Here is a 17,712-nt window from a genome sequence, read left to right on the forward strand (position 1 = left end):
TGAAGGGCTCCACTGGCCTCTGCTGCCAACATGCAGCAGCCCACCCACCTGTGTAGAAATAGCAGCCTGCCATGCAGGTAATTATCAGACCCTTCTTAGACACCTGGGGCTCCGTGTAACCCTTTACACCTTCCTCAAGACCCGTTTTGGAAGTGCTTACCTCCTTCAACACCTGGTATAAACATCCATGCAGTGAAAACCCACACCGTGCTATTAATCATAAACACAGTTTCACTGAAGATTTTGACGTGTGTGAGATATAAGATAAGATAAGATAGAACTTTATTAATCCCTCGGGTGGGTTCCTCTGGGAAATTCGACTTCCAAAAAAAAGCACAGCAACGACCGAAGTTACAGTTACAGAATTGTTATATATACACACACACACATATAAATACAGAGACAAATATAAATAAAATATACAAAGGGGATAAATAGAATAAATAGGAATAAAAAATAAAAATACAAGTGAATTGCACATTTCAAGTATTGAGGTTGTTAAAGGTTCAAAATTGAGGAGGGAGAGTACAAACCACCCTTGGTCCAGAAGCTCTTGGTCAAACAATGATTTTAATGACTACACACGTGTGGGAAGAACACTCTGTGCACAGACAGCAAGTGATCTTCGACTTAATCAAAGCACAAACAATTATTTTATAACATCAGGGTTTGTTTACTGACGCCCCTTCATGCGTCACAGATACATTTTATACATACATCAAATCAACACCACAATGACTTTTAAGACAGAACATCATCTTCTATTTTCATGGCCGGCACTTCCTTTCTACCTTTCAGTTCCTCTTTCTTGCCGAGACGGCAAGGACGGTTCCTCTTTTACCGAGACACTTTCGCAGTTCCAATCCAGACATGACTAATCTCTCTCTCCTCTAAATAAATCTAACTCATGTGTGTGTGTCACGACCTCACATGCTCTCTGTGTCACCTCTTCACCTGTTGCACTTCTGACCTTTCACTAGACCAGAGGCTCACTGAGACTATGTGTATGTCTTCTACTAAATAAATGTTTTAACCAAGAACCTCTACTAAAACCTTAATATGAAATGACCTGATATATAAGTGTTTTGTAAGCATGTATTGCAATTCCTTCTATGTTCTAGTTTTCCCTCAGCATGTATCACCTGAACAGTCACGTCAGTGAAGCTTAAGACCTTTAAAGAACCTGAACATCAACTCAAATAAGCACAGATATGCATTGTGTACACAATAGTTATAACTGCATCTGAAATACAAAATTAACATCACCATAAACATCTTAAGGCCATCTTAAAGCTATCTGTTACATTGTCAAAGCAATGATCATTTTGAATAACCTAGTAATTCAAATGGCCTCGTCTGGCCTGCTCCTCAAAATAACTGTCTGCTTTCACTTCTGCAAACAACTTCCTGTCAGCCTGCAACTCAGTCTTTCTGAAAGAGACACTGTTTAAACCTCTGAATGCAATATCCATGCTGCAGATTATATTCTTAATGCAATGGTACTGTTGATAATTATTTAACAATAGCAGTAAAATAATTTCCCTGCTCCACAAGGTCTATTGAACCATTGACTATTTACAAAAAGTATTGCACAAAAGGTATTGCACAGTGAGGTGAAGAGGCACTACAGCTTAGTTGTTCCCCCCTCCTTTGTCCTCCTGTTTCCCCTCCCTCTCCCCTCCAGAGAGGAGTTAAACAGTCTGATGGCGTGTGGGACAAAGGAGTTTTTAAGTCTGTTAGTTCTTGTCTTGGGGAGAAGCAACCTGTCACTGAACAGACTCTTCTGATTGTTTATGGCCGTGTGCAGAGGATGCCCAGCATTGTCCATAATGTCCAGCAGTTTCTTTGATGTCCTTTTCTCTGCCACTGTCACCAGAGTGTCCAGCTTCATGCCGACCACAGAGCCAGCCTTCCTGATCAGTTTCTCCAGCCTGGGTGAGTCCTCCTTTGCTGTGCTGCTCCCCCAGCACACCACAGCATAGAAAAGTACTCCAGCAACCACCATATGTAGTCTGGGTCAGATGTAATATGAATGCATGCTGGTGTTTCTGTCACATAAGTGCGTGACTCATCCTGTAGGCCTGATGTGCAGTCAGTGATTTCATTTATTTGGAGGATAATCGTCGGGGGATCAACCCTAAACCCGGTTTCATTCATGCGTGGTGGTGATCTCAGAGGATCGCGAGGTTTGTAAGACGGCGCAAACACTTGCAAACCTACCGTTACCTCTCATCCAACTATCCTCTTTTTCTTCTCTGGATTTCCACCTGCCCGGCTCGTCCTACACTCACAGAAATCAAGACTTGTCAGTGTAGGTTTGAGTCTAATTGACAGTTTCGTTCACGCTTCAGTGTTAAGGCTTTTGCGCCAATCCTCTCCCCTTCCCCGTTTTCATCGCTTTCATAATTGCCACCAACATAATGACACAGTTGCTGTGGCAACCATGTCTGTGTCTCTCTTCTCTCTCTCTCTCTTTCTCTCTCACACACACGTACACAAACACACTTTGGATCTTCCCCTCACTTTACCGGCTGCTTTAAATTTTGCAAGTTTTCTTCCGTTTTTTCGGAGAGGCTTTTATACATTCTTTTTTTCATTCGTTATATTTTTTTTTACTTCTTCGGGAAGAACATCAGTCAAATCCCTGGTCGACATTTTTTTCCCCGTTTATGTTTATTTATTATTGCAGGCCTTCAGGGGCGCGCAACTAAAGATGGAAATTAAATGGAGGAGAGTAAAGATGAACGCCACCAGTTGAATGGGCCTATTGACCATCAGCGCCGAGCGGAGCGCGGAGTCTCATCAGCGCCTGTCTGACCGGCCAATCACAGCGTCCCCCCCCCCCCCCACTGGTGGACCTCCGTGAGGCCAGTCGCAGTTTAGGCGGTGTAACCTATAGGCTATCGCGTGGAGACGATTAACTGAACCAGTCTTAGTCAGTTTCTAGATGGAGAAAGTGAGCCTGGCGGATATTTTGTTGGTGAAAAGCTTCACATTTTTGCGCACCTGACATGCGAATCCGGCTACTTTGCGTGCTGTCCGGGATAGTTACTCTGCAGGCTAACTTGTGCCGCACACCAGGCGGAAATTTCCGACGTAGTGTGTAGATGAAGTGCTTTGTCACATGTATCAGAAAATCTCAGAACATCTCGTTGTTCACCGACTCTCTCTCCCCTCCTCTCCCGCTCGCGCCCCCCCCCCCCCCCCCCCCCCTCGTCTTTCCGCCGTCATGATGGATTATCAATAGCCTGATGGAGACACAACAAGCGCGATCGAGATTTGCTGCACTTCTAAAACACACGGGCAATTAAAATAAGTGGCGCATCCAGCAACAGTTCACCATCTTCTGCTACAATAACAGGCTGCCATCTGAGAAACCGCTGAGATACAGTGCGCAGGCTCTTCCAGCGCTCCTCTTCAGCATCAAACCCCCCAGAGCAGCGCACAGGTAAGGCACGACATTATGCACCTTTTATTAATGCAACGCCAATTACGGAATTGCAATCAAAGCTGATTGATAAGTGCTCTGTGTGTTTGTGCGTGCATGAAAATTGAGTTTGGCATCAGTTTAGACGCATCCGCTGACCTGGAGGCTGTCAAACAAAAACATTTGAATGAAATCTGCGCCACACAAAACATCTGCGGGCTTTATTCCGCGAACACCTCTTTTCCCCCACCTCTTAATCACTTTAATCGACAAGTGGCAGCAAACTGCGACATTATAACCATATTGGTATTAAGAACACTGATATCACACGCACACACCGACTCATCCAGCCGGACTACACACACACCGGCACGGATACACCCACGCACTCTTAGCCTACTGATAGATGCAAGTCATGTCCATAACCCGCATGCTTGTTTGTTGCAAGTTGCAACTTATTAACACAATGAAGGATGTAGTGTAGTCTGAGGAGTCTGTCCACATCCGTTCGTCTGATGCAAAGTAAATGCGCAGCATATATTCGCCGGTGAGACCAAAAGCAGCCGCTGCTCCGCGCGGCTTTCGCTGCAATTAGACGTCTTTTTGCGCACACGCAACACACGACTTGTTTGCGCGATTTCTCCCCCCTCCCCCTAAAGGATTCACACCACAGTGCGTTTTGCAACAGCACGTCTAGAGGAAAAAAAAGGGGCCATTTTGTTTGATTTTTTTCAACAAACACCTGTTGAAATGATTGCATACCCAGCCGTTTGCACAGCTCCTGCAGTGAAAGAGGCCCCAAGGTTCGTTTGCTTTGACACACTGACAAATCTAGGAATTTGGAGTTGTAAGTGATTGAGTTGTCCTCCCTCCTGTGGCCATGCAAGTCAGGGCTGCTTCCTCACACATGTGAATGTGTGCCTTTCACCCCTTTGGTACAGTTCTTCCTCTCTCCCTCCCTCTCTGCTGCATTGCTTCAGCACCACACTATACAGACATCTAGAGGACCAGATTTATGAATAATAGCAGGGGGGGATTGTTTTTGTTTTTTTTGCCATGGATCAGTCTTCTGTAGTTTAAATACATTCAGGGTGAAAATGTCAATGTTGGGCATCTGCATATGCACGTTTAGCAGGAGCGGTTTAAGGATTTGGTCAAAAAATCCTCATGAAGTGGAATGATTGAGAGCAGAGCACAGACATTACGGTGACGGGAGAGTTGGGCAGCGTTGGCGGATGACGGTGCGAGGCATCAGGTGTCATCGTGTTGAGAAGGAGACGTGCAGATGTGACTTTGAAATCTGGTTTGGCTAATGGGTGTAGATTGGATTCTACCTCCCTTCTCTTTCACTGCCTCTTTCACTCACACACAGACAGAGCTGCAGTGCTATTCTGAGAGAGTTAGCTGCCTCAACCCACGCACAGAATCTGAGAAAGAGAGAAAGGCAGAAAGAGGAAAAGGAGGGGAGCAAGAGGAATAAAGGAGAGAGGCAGAGACCGATTACGAGGGGGTTTACAGAATGCCAGCTTTATTCTCTCACATGCATGCATGTACACACTCGCACAGTAAAGGGTTTCTTTACTGTTTCACATTCTTTCCCTCTTACTCTTCCAACAGCGGTTGATTTGCAGTTCTGATTAGCACTTCTCTTCTCCTCTTGCGTGTGGCATGGACTGTGTTTGCAGATCTGTTTGGTGGTGCTGTTTGTGTGATGTGTTGTATTGGTAAGTGCTGGGAGAAATGTACTTGATTCTGTGCCACCCACACACCGCCCTCCCACTCATGGTCGTCTCTGCATCTATACCTCTGGCTCTTCCCGCTCGCCACAGTCTCTTTGCTCATTTAAATCCCTACCCTGCATTTATCCCTCTGCTCCCGTTCTCTATCACTGGCTTTTCAGGAGAGTGTTCCTCCTGCAACCAAACAGGCACACTAAAACACACGCACACACACTTGCAGCTTTCCACGATGCACATAGCGCATTTAATAAAAATAACTGTGGTGTGCGTGTGTGTACCCAAAATGATCACACACACTCACAAAGAGGGTCAGTAAGTGTGGAGAAGAGGTTGCAGAGCTGCTTTCTAATCTAATGTCTCTCATTTGTATTGCAGTGGACATTTGGCCAACGATTTTCCAGATTTGTCCGTACGTAAACCCGAAGACAGTTGTGGAAATCAAGCAGAACGCTTAGAAACGACAAGAAGGGGGGGGAAAAAATCACCCGGAGAACTCCTTTGGAACATTAGTCAGTGGGAGAGCTGCTGTGCTTCGTGTTTCTCATTTTTCCTCCACTGAACTCTCCTCACAAGGTTAGAGGAGCATGTAACTGAAACAAGTGGAGCCCTCGGTGATTTCAGCATTCTGTCTCCCCCATCTGTGCCTACATTCTCTGCTACAGATAGGGACATTTTGATAATTACATATAATTATAATTTCTGTGGGAGACAGATCTGCCTCTGTCTATTATTGCCAACACCTCCAACACAATAACTTCACACATTTACATATTTCTCCACAAAAGTGATATTCTTTCAACATCGGAGACAAATCAGGAATAATTTTACTTAGAGAGACATGTCACACGGAGAAGCAATGTGCCATTCACTTCATATCTAATTAGCGACACAGTTGAGTGACACGGGCAACATTTTGTGCCTACAAGCTGAAGGCAGAGCACTTAAAATCATGACATTTGCCTCATTTGTGCAATGTATTTTACAGGCTGGGAGTCGTTTCTTTGCTTTATGATTACTCCCAATTTTCAGTGCTTGCGGTCTTCTAGCACTTAACCAGAGCCATTCTCATTATCACCCACAGCCCAGTCACAGTAACGGTCCGTGCCAGGCGAGTACTGAGCACAATAATCCAGCCATAGAAAAGACTGAGATAAAGTACACAGTGTATCTATAGATGTGATGGGTGCCGAGAACAGGCTAACGTGGAGATAATGCGGTACTCTATAGAAACTAGGCCACACTAATGGACAGTATTTATCAGTGGTGCAGTCATTTATTTCCATTTAATTGTTTACTATGGCAAAAAGTGCCGAATATATAAAAACAAAATAGATTTAATATCTTTTTCCTTTTTTTCCCCCCCAGAAAGGATTTGCTTACAGGTTAAACAAGTGCCATTTCTGAATGTACGTAGTGCCAGGCTGTAAAAGGAATGAAGAGAACAGATAAACTTGTTTACATTTAACAAAAAACTGGCCATAGTCTATTCTTTAAGTGCCATCAGCGCAGGAATGTACAGGAATGCCATATTCTATTAAAAATACTTGCTCCTAACTTTGTGGTTGCAAAGCGTAATTTCACCCCTGGTAGTAAATGAGATGTTTGTTCTTTTGTTCAGTAGGGCATGTAGGATGAGGCATTAAGGACTAAAAGCATGAAGATTGTTTTCAAGCTGTGCTTTTTACAAAACTGCATCCATTTGAGTGTTTTCGAATCGAGAGGGGTTTTTAGAGGGCAAGAGATGAAGTCATTACACTTTCAGAGCTCCCTTCTAACAGGAAATTAAAAACATTTTAATACCATTATCACCAATTATTGAAACTTACAAAAACATTTTGATACTGTTTGTACAGTTTTTTTATTTTTATTGTTCCCGACCTTTTCTATTATTATAACACCTTATAAATACGAACAACACAAAAAATTTCAGATTTCATCAGCCAGCATTAGTGAATGAAACTCCAGTACCCAGTACATGCTGAATGCATCACATGCCATTTTAGTGGGTTAAACTGCAGAAGCGGATACACCGTTGCAACTGCATTGACTCAATAAAAAAAAAATAGATGTCTTAGTCATGTAAAAATGCCGCCCACCACCAATCTCCGAGTCCTCGCTGTCTCCCTCCTCTCCCTCCTCACTGCCCCTCTTGCTACCGTCGTGGAGGCCTCTCCGTCCCCACCTCCTCAGCACCTAGACCGATCAGGGAGACCGTTCACGGAGGAGCCCGACACTGGTTCCAGCTCCTCGCTCATACTCCTCGCCATCCAGGCCAACCTCAGGCCAGCTGCTCTCCAAGGAAGGACAAAAACTCCAGAAACGCTCCCAGAAACCGCAGAGGAAGTTCTAGAGACTCCTCCGAGACCCCTGCCCCAGGTAATGTTCCCCAAGAATGTAACTTCAGCAGAGGCCCTCGCACCTCCTTTTCTAGGTGCAGCCAAGGGGCCACCTGTAATGGATGTATGGGTGGATGGATGCAGAGGATATTACGATGTAATGGGACACTTTGACAGCGCTTTCAACTGTTCCAAGGACACATTCATCTATTGCTGCGGAACCTGCCACTACCGCTTCTGCTGTCCAGACCGAAGTCGCCAACTGGACCAGGACAACTGTAAAAACTACGACTCTCCGGACTGGGCCAAGCCACAGACGGAGCCCATGATTACACCAGATGACTTAGGTGACCCAGACTTTGATCCACTGAAGCAGCAGAGCCACAACACGGGCTTTGTCATCGGTGGCGTGGTTGTGTTTATGGTGGCTGTCGCAGTAGGCATCAAGGTGGTCTTCAACAAGGTGCAACAGGAAGCCAACCAAAGGGACCTGAACATGCCCAGGTGAGGCTTACACGTTTTTTTTTTTTTTTTTTTTAATTTCATCACACCTCATTGCTGAATTCAGTACTTCATTTTGATGTATGAATATTGTAATGAAATTAGGTTTTCAGGACTCCATAAATGGCCTACATTCATCATTCTGGGCCCAGAAAAATGTTATTAGTCATCAGCTGAAACATATTTGATCTTCATCGAGTGACTGCTGCGGAAATCGTGGCTGTTTTGATTTCCTCTTGGCTTTCTTATCTCATATATGGGCCGTCGTCTTGGCAATAAAGATGGGTCTTTTGGTGTTTTTACTAGTTGCATCAGTCATGGAAGATGACAGTTGTAGACCAAAACGAAGTGTTGGTTGATCCCCTCAGGGAAGCCCTGCATGTTATTTTGGTTTCACATTTTCCATATTTATTCATCATTGTACTTAAATTAACCGCACAGTTAACTGGTGATTATAACCGGTGTAAACCCTAATGTCCGACCACAAGATTAACATTCACATTTATTTATATTTAAGCATTCATCCTCACATAGATGGCTGATATGTTGCTTATTTGCAATCCAAAAACAGCATTCATGGGAGGAAGAATTTAGTGCCTATACCCTGTTGCCATTTTTATCTCATGTTTCCTTTATTGCTTTTTTTATGGCATCTTTAGAGCTCTGGTGGACATGTTGCGGCACCAGTCGAGCCCAGTCCAGCAGGATGAGAGAAACAACAGCGTGGCTCTGGCTGTAGGAGATGGCCAGGGGACACTGGGGAGACCGCCGAAAAATCTCTACGCCCCCGGGCTGCCCAGCAAAGACAACAGATGTGAGAGTCTAGGGCTCGTAGCGCGTTAGTGAATAGCACGATCAGAGGTGCACTTTTGTAACAGCATCCTCTCTTTATGCAGAGGCACTTTGTGCTCGTCACGTCTGTAAATGGATGCAGCTTTTTTTTTCTGTGTTCCTCCATCAAGATGTCTTTATGAGAGAGAATAAATTAAGAATTTTCAGTAGTGATGTGCTAAAAAATGAATCTTTAACCTCGGTAATTTCTCTGCGAGGGCCATGGTCATTTATAAATGATTCTTTTGGGGTCCTCTGTGTCTCTAATTCTCCACTTCAATATTAAAGTAGTTAATTGCACAAGAATGTGGAGATGGGTGCTTATGTGATCATGTGAAAATGAATTGATTTAGGTAGATACGCACGTAAAGTTTCCTTATTCCTTTTAGTTGAAGACACCGCTCAACTGCCTGACATCCATTTTGTGAGCTGATTACTTCATGTTCTTTTCACTTACAGTGGGCAATTTGCAACACAATTTCATCCACTCATCAGGCTCCAGTCCCAAGCACACTGCAACTATCGGTAAGGCAGCTGATGAAAGCCGGGCTCCCATGTAAATTGCATGTAATCACTTGGATGCTTCATTTACTTCATTCAGCTTCGTTTGGAGCTCAAAAGTAGACTCATTCATTTCAACAATAATAATGATTATCATATTTTTGGTTGCTTGTGTTAGTGCTGAAAGCAAGTTCAAATCTGTCGCTTTCAGTGAATGTTAGAAGATTCACACTCTGCTATGTGCATCGCGCTATATCCAGAGGAGCAAATCTCATTTAACACACCGTCGTCTTCTCCCTTTGGTCTCTGCAGAACGCACACCTCGGATGAACAATGCTCAGCTGGCAGCTGGAGGCACCCTGCTCTCCAGTAAGCACAACAACACCAAATCGCAGCCTTCCTTCCACCACTCCCTGCACAACCTGGCCCAGCTGCCGCCCTCGTACGAGAGCGCCACCAAGCCTGAGCTCAACAGATACTCCTCACTCAAACGGCTCGGTGAGTATCGCGCTTTTCCAGGAATGAGACATGTTCCGTCTAAGCTGCGCTCCCCTTATGCTGCTTTTTCTGCAGCTGTTTCGTAAGTGCTGAAGCAGAGCGACACTCTTGACACGGGTGCTGTGAAATGCACGATGCATCATTATGTGCTCATGCTATTTACTGTGGTGATAAACAATTCAGAGAACTTTTGTTTGGCTTGCAGAGAAAGGTCTTGACGAGTACTCATCTGGGTACTGCACCACCAAGCGCCGGCCTCACACAGCCCAGCCGGCCCTGCAGTCGTCTCAGCACCACCTCCACTGGGGTGGAGACTACACCCTCAGCGGGCGAGGGACCCTCCCCAGACATGCGGCTCGGCCCTGGATCCCACCGCCACCTTCTGGCATGCCTGCTTCACCCACTCCCAATCCTTACCCTTTGGATCCCCCAGAGCCCCAGCACAACCCCAACTACGACACTCTCTCCAAGCCTCCGAGAAAAGTTAAGTCCACCGACCAGCTGCTCAACATGGGTGATGTCCCTGGAAACACCGGGACTCTGTCCCGGCTCTCCAAGAACCAGCAACACCAGTACTACAAAGCCATGGCTGCCTCCAATAAGAACTCCAACACGCAGACGCTCACCAGGAAGACCCAGGACAGACAGGACAGGCAGGACAGGCAGGAGAGACAGGAGAGACAGGAACGGCTGCTCATGTCCCCAGACCATTTGGAGGAGAGGATGGGCGTTGGTGGGATGGGTGTTGTAGATCCGTACGCCCACACGGGAAGCGGGATCGTCCCCACCCTGCCTCGCCAGCAGAAGGCCCAGTCCCAGCAGAACGTCTGTGCAACGCCTTCCCTTGACCGGCACCACATGATCAAGATGAACTCTCATCCCACGTCCGGACGGGAGCAGGAGAGGACCACGCCTATGACGGGGCACATGAGCGGGGGCATGGGCTGGGCTGGGGAGGGGCCCGGAACCGGAGTAGTCATGGGAACGGGAACACTAGGAGGCCACAGCGCCCGGAGGATGGCTTTCGCAGCAAAACGGCAGAACACAATTGAGCAGCTACATTTCATTCCCGGAGGGGGCGGTGGGGGGTCAGCAGGGAGCGGGGGAGGAGGCAGTCAGGGGATCAGGACGGGGAGTAAAAATGAGGTGACGGTGTGAGGTCAGTGCCTAATGTAGAGTTTAGATTAAAGGGACAGGAATATATCACCCTTCTGCATTTAACTATTAGACATTCAGCTACAAGAAATACAACTAGAAGTATAAAGTATTGTAACAGTATAATGTGTTTAGGCTATTCAAATTAGTGTTATCTTGTAATTAAATAGCTTAAATATGACTTACTTATAAAAACTAAAAATTAGGTAGGGGACATCTGTTCCAGTTATGTGATAGCCTACATCAGCCATATTTTGTATCTGAATTTGCCGCATTGCCATATACAGAGGTGCCATTACTTGTAGAAGGACTGACTGGGAGGGTGAAATAAAACCAACAGAAATGCCGTTCATACTTTAGTTTTTATATATTTTTTTCAAAAAGTACTCAGGAGCCATATTAGATAGGAAACCAGATGATATTAATGAAAAAACAGGGTAAAGGAAGCGGAGGCCTGTGTGGAATATCCTGTCACAGAATTTCAAAGAACTGAGCCAACTACCTGGACTGCCACTCCGCTCGGTCCTCACCGACGAAGATTTATTAAACTGACTCTCAGATGAGGAGCCCGGTGGACCGGACGAGGCTGAATGATGAACTGTGCGCCTGTTGAACTCTTCTGCACCGACCTCGTGCTGACTTAGTGAGACAGAACTGATTTTTTCTTTCTTGCTTCCTGTATAACCTAGAGGACAAGACGGGCTCTGTTTCTGAGCGACACGCAGCAGTCTGACACAACGCCACCACCCGACAGGAACTGAGGACGTATCCACATTACTGATCTGATTCCATGGGTTGCCTACTTTTCCATGTGACCTTAGATTAAACCTCCAGAGGAACTCACAATCTCATTACTGTTACACTACGGGAGCGTAAGCTGATATAAGATTATGGGTGAGTTTTTCTCAATGTTTTCATCTATAGATCAGGACCTACCTGTTTGAAAAAAATAAAAACAACGGGCTACCAAATATTATAGAGCCATCAGTCACGGCGTTCCAAAAATTCTTGACATACACATACAAAATCAAGAGATAAAAGAACAGACGTATGTGTTCAGTTTACCAATAAAGAGGCAACTCGCTCTAACGAAGAGCAGAGGCTTCTCCACAGAGCACAAACGATAGACCATGACGCAGAGGTTGCACTTACACAACTGTCCTTACAAGCCATTTATGGAGATACAAAGAAAATCCCACACAGGAAGCTGGTCTGACAATCACCATTTAATTATTATCACCAGGTGACAAGTTATTAAAAAGTCAGCAACATTTTGTACAGACAGAAGGATTGGCTTCAGAGCAAGCCGAAACCCTTAGAGTCAAGAGCGAGGGCGACCTGAGGTCCTCTCCTGAGCGGCTCCAGTGTGCCATACAAGAGACTCGGATGGTTAGGAAGCCCTTCCCATCTTCAAGACAAAGACCTTGCTGTATCATAACGCACTTCAGCCAGTATGAAAAAAAAAAACAGAAACGGAAAAAAAAAAATCTTCATCAATAACAACGCTTTTCAATACTAAGGGCTATCCTATATACTGTAGTATGTGATATCTGTGGTCCATATAAAATGCTATCTCTTTCTATTGATTTTGTGTTGATATTGTCATGATGTATTAAGTATTAATGTGTACAAAAAAACAAGAGAAATTTAAGCACAGTTCAACGAGAATCAGAGACTAAACTTTGCACAAATCTAGCCCCTGATATTTGCACCAGATACAAGCACACTTTGTATCGTGTCCTCAAGGTTTACATTCTGTACAAGCACGGCTGAACGTGTGACCAATCAATGGAAGGTATTATACTGAGAGAGGATTTTCTTTTTTCTTTTGCTTTTTTTAAACAGAAATCGTCGGTAATAACGCCGATCAAAGAACGAACTTGCACCGGCTTTCTTTTCTTTTTTCTTTTTCTTTGTGTTCAGTCATGTGGAAAAGCTACAGAGATGAAATGCTGATAAACAGAAACACATTTGGACAATCTTCCTACACACAGTGCTAAATGTAGTTGTTATGAATATGATGGAGTGTTATTATTAATAATTATTATAACTGTTATGGTTATTATTAACAATTATCTTACGATGTGATGTTCTTTTACTTGGTGGGATTTAAGTGTTTATTGTTTTTAGATAACTAGCATTCTCGCGACTAGTTGGTTTTTCATACATCTGGTCATAAACTCGAGTTTTTAAGACATTCCAAATCTTGATGCATGCCAGCTCCATTTCATTGAGAGGCATTTTTACAGGATGCCTGGATTTTAGGGTCATTGATGCCTTTATGGCCATTTTTCCAGCTGTATGTACTGTGCCTAGACATCGGCCTTATGACTTCTTGATCTTAAGTGATTACTTAGGTTTCCACTCTGGTATTGAATAATCTGCAGCCTTCTAAACGTACGCGTAGATGACGGCGAGGGATAGATGAGTTTGGGATGGGCCAGAAGTGATTTTAACATCACACGCAGTCTGCTGTCTCCTCTGCGGCAGCCTGCCCCAGTAACTTAAAAATGGGTTGTACACGCTGAACCCATGATGCCATAATGTATGTATGTATCGAATGAATGTTTATTACACAGGTTGGAGACAAAACAGGCGTCTAATGGAAACCTGATTGCTTTGAGTGCAGTGTCTTTTTCAGGGAAATAGGACAGGTGACATACAGTAGTGTTAGACTTTTTTAATAGAGCCACAAAAGGTCTGTAGCAAAGTCTGTAATATCTCACAAGCCATATCCATCGAAGCTCATTATCACAATTTTATAAATGGTTAATCTAATTTGTGCAAGTATTGTATTTTGTATAGCTAGTACAATCAGAATATTTTAAGTGATCTCTTCGGCATTAATTTGAAGATTCAGAAAAATTCTGTGTTAGTATTTAATGATCTGTACAGTGCCAAACTCATAACATTTTGTTGTCTTTTTATCGTCACACCCTCCTAGATGGCCACAGGGGTTATTTACTTTTTTCACAGAGGAGAGCGAATAGACAGCCGAGTGAAGCTGAAAAGCTCCTTTTCAGAAGGAAATGAATGAATATGGTGTGTGTTTTTAGCCATTATGAATTCATTTAGAGTGCGGATTCTTTAATGGCCATCTGAAGCGGACAGGGACAGTGTCCAGTATTGGGGGAAAAAAAACAATTCATGGATTAATTTTGACGCCTATAAATTTCGAAACGACCCTTTTGTTATTGTTTAATGCATTGATCCCCTTGGATACGACAGTGACTTACAAAGAATTTGTATAATAAAGTTGGTGGGAAAAAAAACTGTGATTCTTTTCTTGCGTTAATGCTCGTCTTTTCAACTCTTCTGTCTGGGTGAATTCAGGACTTCACCTGCACCATACTTTAAAGTGCTTCCCAACTTTTTCTTTTGTCATTAAATCATAAGAAAAAAAAAACTCCATTCCCAGTCATCTCAACATGGGACATGTTAAAGATGAGCAGCATTCAGTTTCCTTGTAAATACATTAACACCGTAAACCGAGTTATCAGCATCGCACTTGGGTTTCAAATGATACTTTATTAATCCCCGAGGTAAACATTGTTCCTCTGCATTTCAAAGCACTTCATAATACCTACAAACACCCTCGAGTGCCTGTTTTCTCAAACCTATTTAAGACTTGGCAATATATCACATTGACGTGTGTGCTCACTGGGTGCACAATGAAATCATATCTAAGCCAAGGTGTGAATAATGAGCTCTGTAGTTTAGATAAACGAGCTACTTTTCAGTTGTTTTCAGAGCTCTTACCTGCACGAACGTCTTAATAGTGCAATATAAAAACAGTCTCCGACGATGAAAATGTCAAGTGTGTTATTATCATAAACAATATCTGCTCTGACATATTTACAGTATTGCACTATATATTATATAACTGCGACAGATTATTGTTTCTCACGTAAAATCTGCATGTAACTAGTAACCTGATCAAATCTAGTGGAGTAGAAATAAAACACTGCTATGGAAGCTTGCTTCTGTCACTGAAGTGTATTTATTTATTGATTTGTAACAATCTGTGAGTCAAACTTTTAGGATAATAACCAGATCTGACACCAGTGGCTTGCTCAGCATCAGTATGTTAATAAATATGGGTTATCATAACAGTAATCATAAGGCAAACTGGTGTTTTATAAGGAGTCAAACTAAAAGCGCCTCCTATATTTGGAAAAAAAAGGCCCTTTTAGTGTTCAGTAGGTTAGTGAGCACACAGACTGGTTGTATAATAAAATCCCATATCATCTGCCTGTGAGATGTTATATAAGTTGCAGTATGGCTATGCAGTGCTACTGGGAGCGGACAACTGCACTTTTAAATAAAATGAAAAAGGTGGAATTGTTTTCGTATAATTTACAGCTCGAGATCGTCTGGGCTGCAAAGTTATATCACTGCTGGACGTGCTGGATTCCTATGGTGAAACAAGGGCTCCGCAGCTCATATTTAAAACCTCCTGTGAATACATTTATTGCACTGAGATGTATGAAGGGGCAGATAACAGCCACCGTGCTGACACAGAAATAATTCTTGCAGGGGCTACACAAGAGGGCACAAAAATGATTATGTTTGATTTAAGCACTATCTGCCTCTGATGCGTCAGAGTCGTAGTTTGCACATTTCACCACCAGGAGGTTCAGTGGCTCCAGGATGAGCTGTGCAAGAAGGCTTTGCTCAGACTGTAACTCACCCTTAAAGCTATTTCTGTTGCTTTACACGGGACTGACAAAAACAAAACACAGAACATAATATCATCTGACTGTTTGTAGATATCAGTAAATGCACTGCCCAAACTGTCCAACGCCTCTCAAAACTCATATTAACACACCATAAACAAGTACCTGTGAAAAGGTTTGAACACTGTGACTCACTCATTTTTCTTCCTTTATTTTTACTGTTTCCAAAAACAGTTACATGTGCATATTAGGTATGCAGGAATGAAAAGAAACAAAAATATGTTTCATATTTTGTTTACATCTTCAAAGTTTCAAAGTCACTACTGTTTGTCTTTATCAGTTTTTTCACATTTGGCTATGTCTGCTTCAGATCATCACCTGGAGGCTTTGCAGGTGTTGAAAGCATTCCCACTGGTGGCTTTTCAGGTGCCATTCAATTAATTCCAAAGCATCTCAGCTAGTTTTAGGTCACATGACTGTAGAGGTCATCTCATGGGCCACCCAATCACTGTTCATGGTCAAACAGACCTTGTAGAGCCTGCACGTGTGATCTGAATCACTCTATTTAAAAGATATTTAAATTATAGTTCCACTCCTTCAAAATTTAGTGAGAAAACTACTCATACAGATATTTTCTGTTTCCATTGTTCTTTATGTCCAGTCCTCTTGTTGCTTGTCCCAAGCAATTCTCTTAATTGCTCTCCTTCAGCAGTAGTTTCTGTGGAGCAATTTATCTCTAATTCACGCAAAGAGTTGATGCTGATGTGGTTTTCCTACTTCAGCACTGGGAACCATTGATGTGGGATCTAATCTGAGGTGGTGTTAATTGGTGACTTCTCAGGTTGGTAACTCTAATGAGCTTTGCTGCTCCAACAGACTCAACAGCTCTTGCTCTTCTTCCTCTTTGATGGGGAGATTCACATAAAAGACAGTTTCTTCACAGCGGTTGATGGTTTTTGCAACTGCGATCGAAACTTGCAGAGTTAAAAAATAGATTCTCTTTACTAAGCTGAGTCATAATACGGACTTCTACAGTACTCACATGACGACATTTGCTGTATATGAGCTCTATCTCAGCACAGCACACCTGATGATCTCGAATACACAAAGATGGCAAGAAAAAGATAACCTGAAAACACATCCAATAATGTCTGAAGCTAACTACAGTGCATTTTGTAGCACTATGTACTGTAGTGTATTCTGTGACATATGTCAACCTGAGTCATTTCAGTTTTAATCTGCACTGCAACAGCAAACATTGTAAAAACAGTAAAAAATATATATTGTTTCCTATAAATGATGAGAAGTTAACGAGGAGCTAGATAAATTTACATTAATATCTAAACTGCAAACACTGATCATAAGAGATTCTTTGCTCAGTTTTAACAGAGAGGCGTGAAATTACTCACCCCTCTTGTGACTTGGATAACTGAATCAATTGAAAAGAATAATAAAATGATTATTTAGTCTGAGGATGTGCTTCCTAAGTCACTGTTTTGCACAGATTTGGTAACTACTAAACATTATTAAATAGCTTAGTTACCCCCGACCTATTGTTGGCAATCAAACACTGAACTGTGTTGTGCAGATTTGTTGTTGAGATAGAGGGAAAAAATGCCTTTAAGACGTATTTACTCAGTATACAGTCAGTTATTTGACTCTGCCAAGCTTACAGCTGCAGATCTATTAAACTGCAAGCTGACTGTATTGAATTACATTACATTTTAATTATATAGTGCCAAATCACAACAACAATTAACTCAAAATGCTTTATATTTTTAAGGTAAAGATGGTACAATAATACAATAAAATACAGAGACAACCCCAACAATCACATAATTCCCTATGAGCAAGTGCTTTGGCGACAATGGGATGGAAAAACTCACTTTTAACAGGAAGAAACCTCCAGCAGAGGAGTGTGTAAACACATAGTGAGTGAAGAAAGTGACTGAAGGAGAAACACTCATGGTGCATCATGGAAATCCCCCAGCAGCCTAGACCTATTTCAGCGTAACTAATGGAGGATTCAGGATCCAGCCCTAAATATA

General features: G+C 43.0%; 1 protein-coding gene across 4 annotated transcripts; it reads left to right on the forward strand.

Moving 5' to 3' along the window:
• The first annotated feature begins 1,580 nt into the window (after positions 1-1,580).
• shisa7a (shisa family member 7a) lies at positions 1,581-14,254 on the forward strand. 4 transcript variants are annotated; one of them, XM_082552224.1, is made up of 7 exons: positions 1,581-1,935; positions 2,080-2,186; positions 5,542-8,006; positions 8,663-8,817; positions 9,294-9,359; positions 9,648-9,833; positions 10,039-14,254. In XM_082552224.1, the coding sequence occupies exons 3-7, from the start codon at positions 7,252-7,254 to the stop codon at positions 10,989-10,991; spliced, it is 2,115 nt and encodes a 704-aa protein (XP_082408350.1). In that variant the 5' UTR covers positions 1,581-1,935; positions 2,080-2,186; positions 5,542-7,251; the 3' UTR covers positions 10,992-14,254. The 4 variants fall into 4 exon arrangements, with proteins under 4 accessions (XP_082408350.1, XP_082408349.1, XP_082408351.1 ...); XM_082552223.1 differs by lacking the exon at positions 2,080-2,186 and adding an exon at positions 3,362-3,448; XM_082552225.1 differs by lacking the exon at positions 2,080-2,186.
• Positions 14,255-17,712: the final 3,458 nt, after the last annotated feature.

The sequence above is a fragment of the Aulonocara stuartgranti genome (assembly GCF_965226115.1).
Source record: "Aulonocara stuartgranti genome assembly, chromosome: 11".
NCBI lineage: Eukaryota > Metazoa > Chordata > Actinopteri > Cichliformes > Cichlidae > Aulonocara > Aulonocara stuartgranti.

What these genes read in the sequence shown, in the direction of transcription:
- shisa7a (XM_082552224.1), top strand. Translation starts at nt 7,252, where the DNA reads ATGCCGCCCACCACCAATCTCCGAGTCCTCGCTGTCTCCCTCCTCTCC. An exon ending in GCCCAGCAAAGACAACAGAT is followed by an intron (nt 8,818 to 9,293) that starts GTGAGAGTCTAG and finishes TTTCACTTACAG; the next exon opens with TGGGCAATTTGCAACACAAT. An exon ending in CTCCTCACTCAAACGGCTCG is followed by an intron (nt 9,834 to 10,038) that starts GTGAGTATCGCG and finishes TTTGGCTTGCAG; the next exon opens with AGAAAGGTCTTGACGAGTAC.